General features: G+C 30.1%; 1 protein-coding gene and 1 long non-coding RNA gene across 2 annotated transcripts; both read right to left on the minus strand.

Annotated features, from left to right (window-relative positions):
- Positions 1-1,068: 1,068 nt before the first annotated feature.
- On the minus strand, positions 1,069-1,901 carry LOC109122673 (uncharacterized). The gene is made up of 2 exons (XR_002030131.2): positions 1,561-1,901; positions 1,069-1,442 (listed from the first exon to the last, which is right to left on the minus strand). It is a non-coding gene; the product is annotated as an uncharacterized LOC109122673 (long non-coding RNA).
- A 1,135-nt stretch (positions 1,902-3,036) lies between these two features.
- On the minus strand, positions 3,037-6,225 carry LOC100257850 (endochitinase PR4). The gene is made up of 2 exons (XM_010652381.3): positions 5,697-6,225; positions 3,037-3,669 (listed from the first exon to the last, which is right to left on the minus strand). Exons 1-2 carry the CDS (start codon positions 6,181-6,183, stop codon positions 3,251-3,253), a joined length of 906 nt encoding a protein of 301 aa, XP_010650683.1. The 5' UTR covers positions 6,184-6,225; the 3' UTR covers positions 3,037-3,250.
- Between the last annotated feature and the right edge of the window lie 4,446 nt (positions 6,226-10,671).

Genomic DNA, 10,671 nt, shown 5'->3' on the forward strand with positions numbered 1-10,671 from the left:
TATGAGATCCTGTGTGGTTTAATTTTTTCAATAGTGAGAACTATGACCATTTGCAACTATTATAGATTTTCCTTAGCTATGATGAAATGGAGATTACAAGAGAATCAAAAAACCCCTCACATCCTCTAGATTTTAGTCATGTGTTCATCTATCTCTCTCAATACACTTATCTAACCAAGTTGGTTGTCTTAAATATAATATAATTAGAATAACCAAAATTATACATGTAAATTCCCTAAAATACCCCAACTTAAAATACTCTTAGATACAAAATTTTGTCAAGGGCTTCAACCCCAGGGAAGGGGATGGTCCGTCAACCTTATCTGAAGGTTAACCTGCATGTTGTCTCTACGTATGGTCAATCTGTTAGGGCTATTACCGTCAAGATAATAATTAGGTTTTATACATCTTAACAGAAGAAAAGTACAAAGGAAAGAAAATATAAAAAATAAAAATAAAAGTAAAAAAATTATATATATATAAAAAAAAGATTTAGAGTCAAGTTAAATTATTTTTATATTCTATTTAAACTTATTTCACTTATTTAGCTCATTTATGTAAAGATTAAGTAATTTTAAAATACACAAGTTTCTTATTAATTTTAATTATGTATAACTTTCTTCTATATTTTTTTATGGTAAAATCAAACTTAGAAAATCATTTTTCTTAGCAATTTTCATTCCTTATTTAGTACTTTTCAAGAAACAATCCTAGCCTAGCTAGTCCATTAAGAAAGGAACCCTCATGATATAGGGTACTGGACTTCACCCAACACTAGTTCTTATACATATTTTACTTTAATTATAATCATTCTGATCAAATTACTAATAATCATTTTTTTGCTTATTTAACTTGATATATGTACCACAATATATCCATAGATCTTATAATGTTCTAATTTTGTTTCTGCTTAAGCTATTAACTTAAGTACTAGTCAACTTGATATATGTTTAGTACATGCTTTTACTACCTTTTGTTTACATATTGAAAACAAGTACTTGATTACTAAGCTTGAGTGTCTTGCCAAGTGAGATCATTACTAGTAGAAACATCAAATTGATGACAATATCCTTGTAAAACCCAATGACATTGGCAATATATTGAGTTCTAGAGCTAGTAATGCATTGAATGGTTTGCTAAAAAACCTTAATTTACAATATTAGGGACATTATTCATGAAAAATGTACAGTTTTCCTTCACTCTCTTAGCAACCAAATATTTCATGAAATAAAATAAAATGGTTGAAATTATAGAACTTTATCACATGCACTTTTTTTTTTCTTTTTTTCTTTTTTTTTTTTTTGAAAAAAAATGTCTTCTAGGGGACTTGAACCCCTTCTAATAGAAAAGAGAGGAATTTCTTTGTTACTTCCCTTGAAATAAGGAGTTACATGTTGCCTCCCTCAAGCCCTTTGTTGGCTCCGCCATTGCCTCAAATCATGCTAAGAACAAAAAGAATAATTAAGCTATGAAAGAAAATTAAATTAAATTCTTAAAAAAAATACAAACAATTTTTTTACTACAAGATTATTCATATGATAGAACTTGGAAACACCTAACCTTTGCTCTCCTTCAACACATCTTTGAAGCCTAACCACCAAAAGGAAGAAGAATAAGAGAAGAAGAATAGGAGAAATGATGAATTTTCTTGCATTTAGTTTATATATTTATGAATTTACTCCTTTGATTTCCTTCTCTTCATGGAGTATAACAAATACTCCTAAACGACACAAGAATAACAAGATGGACCTTAAAATCTTTTATACACTATAGGTGTGCCAAGTATCCTCTAAATTATTCTCTTTAAGTTAAATTAACCATGTACCTTGATTTTCTAGTTTTATTTAAGTACTTAAATTAAGGTTGAAATTTTAATATTTTGAAGTTATGAAATTTATGATTTAAAGGGAATTAAATAACTATAAGAATTAAGAAAATTTACTCTAATTATATTTTAAAAATATTGTTGGTTATTATAATTTAATATAATATAATACTTGAATCCTCTACGTTAACCTTCTTTTAAAAAATAATATTTTTTTGTCTTTACTGAAATCATCTAATAATTAGACTTGTTTAGTTTCATAACAAAGTTCACTTTCTTTGAAAAACTAGGCACTAGTGAATAACATAATTTTTTTTTCTATTAAATTTTAACATCAATAACATGAAGCACTTTGTATAATTTGTTTATATACAAAATAATTACATAAATAAATATTTTACTTTCATCTACTAATTTTTCATTATACCCAAATATTGAAACCTATAGCAGGTGACTAGTCTCAATTATTTCTCTTATTTAGTCAGAAAAATTTCCAATAGTATATTAAAGGCTAATAACTTCTTTACTAATTAGGGTTGAACTGCATTATTACTTCCACCAAGGATTATAAAAGTCTACAACTTATTTCCCATTAACCAAAACCAATAACCATAGTTTTAAAATAATTATAATAAAATAAAAAGTCAATTTGACTTGTATAACAATCAAATAAATCTTATAACACTTCTAGTATATTTTATAAATTAAGGAATAAATCAAAATACAGTTTCGAAAATATATTACTTAATCCATTTTAAGGAAATTAAACCATTTTAATACTTTTAAAAACATATGAATATATATATACAAATTATTGCGTAGTTAATATCACTTTTTTTTAGTTGAATCAACACCAAAATAATTATTAATTTTTGGTTTTTATCTAAAATTTCAATTTAATATTCTTTATAATTTTACATTTCTAATAGTATTGTGTGATGATATTATTATCCTTAATATTCTTTCTAGCCAATATCACCTTAATTATTCAATTCCTAATTTTTATACAACTCTATTCCCAAATCTATGTCTAAGAATCTATTTATTTTACTTATTTATTTAAACTAAATCTCACAAAAGTCTGCTAATTTTATTTAGTATTATTATTATTATTATTATTATTCTATTTTCAATTTCGCTTCTTACCGGTAGCACCAAGCTTGCATTTATTTCCATCAGGGCAACCAAACATTATCTCAAAAGAAAAGAAAAGAAAAAAAAAACACTTTTATTCAATGCTTTCTAATGCCAAGACATGATTTCCAACCTTTTAAAATTCATTCAATCTACTTACATAATCTCTCTCTCTCTCTCTCTCTCGTGCCCAAACCAATTTTAAAACTCTACTATGTTCAAATTGCCCAACGTTTTATGTCTTTAGATTAAATTAGGAAATTAGCTAAGCTTTGAACTAAGGTGTTACAGCTAAAAAATGTGAACTTTGTTGTAGCTATTGTCACTAGTTGAAACACCAAGTTGGTTACAATACTCTTGATAGAAGCTCACCCGTGCTTTGGCTGCCACATTGTTTCCTCCAGAACATTCCATAACATTGATGGCCTTGATCGTCGCTCCAAACCCTTGGTCTATAACAGAGTGCACATTATTCATCCAAAACCATATGGCTGTTTTAAATGACACAACTGAGTCATTAGCCACGATTTCAGGATTGTTCAAACCATCAAATCCTATGCTCTCTCCAGCTTGCCCATAGTTGTAGTTCCATGATATTTGAATTGGTCCACGCCCATAGTAACCCTTCCCAGACACACAAGGGTACTTTGTGTTGCTCTCATCACAATAGTTCCTAGAAGCACCATCTACCTCCTCAATATAACAAAAGTCTACATAAAAAAATACATATATGTGTTAACAGTTTTTTATAAGACATGGAAACAAATAGAACCATTGATAAAGCATAAGGATCTCAAACAACCTATTATAGTTATTGAGAGATAATTTTTTTAAAAAGATCCAAAAGATATCGTTAAGAAAACCTTCCATAAAATTTTTCATTATCTCTCCAGTGAACTCTCTAAAACTCAGGAATTTTATGAATTTATCTCATGATTGAACGTCACCTAGATAAATTTGATAACTAGGAGTTTGGATACTCCACTTATTATATCCTTAAGATCCTCATAATCTCTTAGTCAGGAGCAAATCCTAACACCCCAAGAGAATTCTCTTAACCATTTAAACCAAGATTTTTTAGTTACTGGGATTACTAAAGGGTTTGATATAATGTTTTCCTTATTCACAACAAAAACTTTTGTCATTCATGGATATTATTTTCAATCTAGATGAAATTTTAACAAAGTTTAGTTATAATATTTTTAAGGAACTAATCATTAAAGATCTTCAAGAAGAAATAAGACCATTCAAATTTGGAAATTCAAGAATTAAGACAATGTACTAATATAGGTTTAAAAGGCCTCCAAAAATAAATAAAAGAAATCTTAAGAAATAACATAAACCAGAAACATCCAAGGACAATGAAGAATTAAGTGATTCATATCTTAGTCCTATAAACAGAGTAATCTTCCAAAAATGGAATGTTTCCTAAACAATTGTCATTAATAATGAATTCACCATTACGATTGTTGCTCTAACAAATTCAAGAGTAGCACCTTGAATTGCATACAAAAAGGATTAGTTCCTACAAAATATTATGAAAAAACAAAAGAAGTCATTTATGGTGCTAATAGAGTCTGACTTTAGATTAATTACAAATTTTCTAAAGCATATATTTGTAATCAAGGGATATGCATCCACCAATCCTTTATTTTGGTACAAGACTCAGAGAAGAAATTATTCTAGAAATACGTTTTTCAAATACCATCCACCCTATCACTAGAGTAGATAACCAAAGGTATAAGAATAGAATCATAAACAAGGAGATTCTTTTTGAATTTGCTTATTCCCCATATGAAAGAAATCTAAATTAATTAAGATCTATGGCTATTTCCAAAAGAATTGAGGTTAATTAAGGATAACTATATTAACTTCTTAATCCAAGAAGTCAATTATAAGAGAATTGAGGATCAATTAAATATTAAGAAAACTTAAAAATCCATCCAAAGATGAAAAGAAAAATTGATCAAAGAAGTTTGTTCAAAATTTTCTAATGCATTTTGGCATAGGAGTAAGTTTTAGGTAAAATTACCCTATAACCTAGAATTTAAGGAAAAAGATATTCATATGAATCAAGAATTACTAAGGTATTGCCAAAATGAAATTTAGGTTCTCCTTAATAAGAAAATCTAAATCCCCATGGAGCTATTATGTTTTTTATGTTAAAAAAGACAAGTAGAATTACAAAGAGGAACTCCTAAGCTTGCAATTAAGTCCTCTTCCATGTTCAGTCAACCAAGTATAAAATCTATCAACTAAGAATGGTAAGGGATTCACTTAAAAATGATCTATCATACACCATTACTAAAATATAAGTCTAAAATTAAACATAGACTCATATTAAATAATTAAATAACATATAATTTAATATAATTTTATTAGTTCAGTTATAAATTAGTCATCATTTAATTAACTCAAAAATAAAATATTTAAAATTTTCAAATTGAAAGTGAAAAGAACGTGCCACTAAAAAATTATTTAATAAAACATCAAATTAAATTACCAAATATTTAATTCTGTTAAAAAATGTAATAAAAAAAAATTACATGCACTACAAGAATGAAAAATAAATATAAGAATATATTCAATAAATTTTATTAAAGATATATTGTGTTTGGTTGTTAATTTTATTTCAATTTTATAAATTATTTTTATTTAGATCCTTGGGAGGTAGTATTTTGATCGGATTGAAAATTTTGGTTTAACAAATTTCAAATAATTGGAATCTAAGGCTTACGTCCAGTCTCGTGGGTGATGTGAGCGAAGAAAGCAGCGATCTCCCGCTTAGAGTCGACCGCAGAACCGCCCTGGCCGAACTCCGGGTACGAATCTACGGCATCTAGGAAGGCGCTGCGCGTGTAGAAGCTCCTCCCGGGGCATGTCTCACTAGCTTGATCAAGAATTCCATTGAAGAAATCCTTGGTCACAATATCAGACACAGAAACACCCCCACCAGATGAAGACGAAGACGAATCGCAAGGCCCCGCCTGGCACCCGGTGCCACAGTACTCCTTGCCCGTCCCACAGTACCCAAATTTACTGCAACACAGACCCGCGCCGCAACCGCAGTCCTGAGACAGCACCGCGGACGGGAGGGCTCCGGCGAGGACCCCAACAAGAAGGGTTGCTACCAGCCTGGCAACCATATCAAGAGACTGAGAGGGAGCAAGTGAGGTTTTGGAGATAAGGTTGAGAACGTGGTGGGGTCTTAGAAGAAAATTCATGGAAGTTCATCGCTGTAAATTCACTTTTTGAATATTCCACGCGGTTTAGTTTTGGAGAACTGAGCCTTTGCTTGACCTTGACTTGTGGGTGAACGTACGTGTATTTGTGAATATTAGAGTGAATTTTGGTGTATGAAAAAGAGAGCTGGCATAGAGCTCAAAAATTGAAATTCTTACAATCAATGTATATGTTTGGTATATGAACTTTGTTTGTCCAAGAACATGCAGTGTAGTTGAATACAGACATTTACAACCATTAATCTAGGCTCTTTTAAGGGATAAAACAATTAAAGTTAGATTGTAATATTTTATTTAGACATTAGAGTAAGGATTAAATGACCACTTTACCATTAATAAGCCGAGCTTTAGTTTTAACCCATATAGTCACGCATCATAATTTCCTAATTGCTCAATAAGTAGCTTGGTTACGGACCATTAGGACTCAAGGAATGATGGATTCTCAAAAATTAATTTTAAATAATTTTATAATTAACCTTTACTCTATTAAAAAACATTAAGTGCACTCCCCATTTTATGAAAATTAAATTGAAACAATTAAATATTGCATAATATTCTCCATGAACCGATGTCTATAATTCAATTGGAATTTTGTTATCTATCAATTGAATTATATTTTAATTCATTTAAGTCAGAAATTCTTTTAAATTAATGAAATTATCATGATTAAACTTAATATTAGAATTACCTCTGGAGAAATAGTTTTAGATATCATGGTATTTCTATTCTTAACTGTCAAAATCTCACCCAAACACCAACTGCTAATTGTGATTAATTTCAGTAATAGGAAATTGACTAATTTCTATGATCCCATAACTGTAGTAATAAAATCTCATCTCCTCCACTAGATGTCTTCATTTGTTAGGATGTTAATCTATGGTTTGATCTTTGGAAGGAACATTTGATTGAAGTAGTTTAGCTCATAACCTAACACTATCAGCTTTTCCATCTAGACTTATCCCAACACAACAAATTAAATGGTAAGAGAGAGAGAGAGAGAGAGAGAGAGAGAGATATGGACATAGGACATCATCATAAACCCATATAGTGTGAATTACGTTAACAAAAAAAGGGCCAAAAAAAAAAGGAAACACACTGCAGGGGGAAATAATGCGTGTATTACATTAACAACAAACCTTTCCATCCCTCCCCAAAAAAAAAGGAAACATGCATAGAGAGAGGGGGAGAGAAAGAGAAAGAGAGAACCAAAAACAAAAACAAAAAATAAAGTACAGAGTGCATTAAGAAAAACAACATAAAAAATGGATTATAATTTGTTAGAGAAATGGATAGTAAAAATGTCATTTGTTATACCTATGACACAAGTCATTCTCTAATTGAATCATAGACTATCTAGTGGACATAGTTTCAGATATTTAAGTCAAAATCAACAATTTAGTGGTATCTCAATTTCTTAAAATCCTTATTGGAGGTGGTCATGACCAATGTTTTGTTAGAGAAATGGGTAGTAAAAATGTCATTTGTTATACCTATGAAACAAGTCATTCTCTAATTGAATCATAGATTATCTAGTGAACATAGTTTCAGACATTTAAGTCAAAATCAACAATTTAGTGGTATCTCAATTTCTTAAAATCCTTATTGGAGGTGGTGATGACCAATGTTTTCAGAATCGGATTGATCATTGAACCAGAAAAGTTACCGATTCACGGTTCATTGGTCGGACCCACGATTGAACCACGGTCAAACCGGTGACTTCATAATTATATATTTTATTATTTTATATATTATTAAAAAAATTTAAATTAATAAATTCTATCTAAATTTTGACAACATCTACTTTGTTTGTTGAGTTTTTTCACAAAATTTTTTACTCGTAGAAGTCATCAATCATCATATATGATATCTATAACACAATATAAGATGTTATACATTCATAATGTCAATAAACCCAATATTTATCAAATAATCAAACCATTGTTATCCTATAATAACCAAATTATCAAAGAGTTGTTAACTTAACACATTGTCCATAATAGATAATACAAATATCAACCACAACACTTAAATAGTTACTCAAAATATAACATGCCGATGTTTGAAAATTCATGAAGATTTTTGCATACTAATAAATATAAAATTCATGTCCTCATTCATTTTGGAAATTGGAATATAGAGATTAAAAATGAGCATCTATAAAACCAAAGTTCTCCACATCAAGCCCTTCTATAGCTACGCTACCACCATCCTCAGCATCTACAAAAATATTGAACATATATTAACAAGAAATCATTTTTGAAGAAAAAAAATATAATTATTGAACTTTTATAAGTTTAAATATTCTACTAACCAATGTAAGAACTTTAACCTTCCACTTCATTTATTGGAATTGACCCTTCTTCATATAGAAGATTTTCCAATTCTTCAACATCTAGCTCTGTTGGTTGATCCTCATCAACTATCCAAAAATCGGTCTCATTAATGCATGCATAGTCAATGGGATCATAGATTCTTTTCTTGTTATATAACCTAAAAAAAAGTATATAATTATTCATAATTGTAAATAAAAGAATTTAAATTCAAAAACAACTAAGAAAACATTTATACCGATTTTTTAGCCACAAATTGTAATGAACATATACAAGATCATTAAGCCTTTGATGTTCCAATCTATTCCTTCTTTTGGCATGTATACATTCAAAGACACTCCAATTCCTCTCACATCTAGAAAACGATGCAATTTGACTCAATATTTGAATGACCAACTTTTGAAAATGTGGTGCACTGTATCCATGTAGTCTCCACCATTTACCTAGTTACTATTTTCACATTAAAAAAAAAACATTAGCAAGTTTAAAATATTAAATAGTAAGTAGGTAACTAATGAAACGGAACAAACACACTAATAAATGAAAATTATCTTTTACCAGGTTGAAGTACTTCACGTGAAGAATAAGCAAGGTCTCTTCCAAAACTTCTCAATCAATCATGAAACAACTTCATTTCATTCATTGTATCAAGCTTGCCTTTTAGAACTTTCTGATCAATAACATCCATGACACCTCCAATAACAGTTGACTTATTACAAAAGTTTTCCTGATCATATTGGAAACATGGATTTAATCAATAAGCTGCTAAATGAATGTTTTTCTTTAGTTGTTGATCCCAACATTGCTTTATGATCTTTGTATGAGGCTTGTATAGTCTTTTGTTGTCGTTAAACAATTTCTTGATGCCCAAACGGACCCTATACATGCCTTCATACACATATCCCATCGAAGGCCTCTCATCACAATCAACAATACACAATAAGCTCATTAGTGGAGACATAAGATTCACAACAATCAAACAATCATTCCAAAATCTATTATCCAAGATGATGGAAACTGCAACTTTGCTTTTATTATCCCTTGAATATCTAGAGTCCACAAAGAACTTACTAGTCACCAAAGCTTGCAAGTCATGTTTATGATCATGAAGAATCTTGAGTGCAATGAATGTAGCAACAAAGCAAGTTGCACCAAGTCGGAGAATCTCTGTCCATATGTCTTTTTTCTCAACCAACTTACCAAAGCAACATGATTATACACAAAAATTGTCACATTTGATGCACATCTTACAAGTTCAACAACATGGTCCATATTACCAATATCCTTAAAGATCAAATTAAGACAATGAGCTGCACAAGGTGACCAATTGATGTGTTTATGCTTTTGAGAAATCAATCTCCCCGCGGCCACATAATTTGCTGCATTATCAGTCATTATAAGAACTACATTGAGTGGACCCACTCATTCAATCACCTCATCAAATAACAGAAACAAATTAGTTGCATCCTTGACAATGTTTGAAGCATCAATAGATTTCACAAACGATATTCCTTCACGACAATACAAAGGAAATTGATGAGTGTTCTTTGTCTAGTATCTGTCCAACCATCACCCATTATTGTACACACAAGTTTTGCCCGAATTGCACGATAAGAGTTTACAAGTAACTAAACTTCCTTCTTGGCATTCTTTAAAATATTAACCCACAGTTGATGGTAATTTGGACCCTTATATCCAAGACCAATTGCAGATATAGCATCCAACATTGGCTTGAAATAGAAGGAATTCACAGCATTAGTAGGAATGCATGCATCATAAAATAATCTTCCAACCACCATATCTGCTCTCCAAATAGCTTCTTTCCCAGCTAATACACTCATCATGGAAAGTTAAGCTCCTTGGGTATTTCTTGGTACAAAATACTTATCCACTGTTGATTTTTTTTCTTTTTCTACTACTAGTTGTCATAGGACTTTACATTTCTTGAACCTCTTCTTCACCTTCTGCCATATCCCTTTCAAATTATGACACATTAGAACCATAAGGATTTCTATATCCATATGCTTCTTGGGTTGCTTTCTTGGAATTTACAAACTTTTGCAAAGAATTTTCCATTCAAAATCTAACATCAAGAGGAATCGATTTACATGGACCAATATCTCATTTCACTCTAGCAAGA

Source organism: Vitis vinifera, chromosome 5 (genome assembly GCF_030704535.1).
Source record: "Vitis vinifera cultivar Pinot Noir 40024 chromosome 5, ASM3070453v1".
In the NCBI taxonomy this organism is placed as follows: domain Eukaryota; kingdom Viridiplantae; phylum Streptophyta; class Magnoliopsida; order Vitales; family Vitaceae; genus Vitis; species Vitis vinifera.

What these genes read in the sequence shown, in the direction of transcription:
- LOC100257850 (XM_010652381.3), bottom strand. Translation starts at nt 6,183, where the DNA reads ATGAATTTTCTTCTAAGACCCCACCACGTTCTCAACCTTATCTCCAAA. An exon ending in CATCACCCACGAGACTGGAC is followed by an intron (nt 3,670 to 5,696) that starts GTAAGCCTTAGA and finishes TTTTTTATGTAG; the next exon opens with ACTTTTGTTATATTGAGGAG.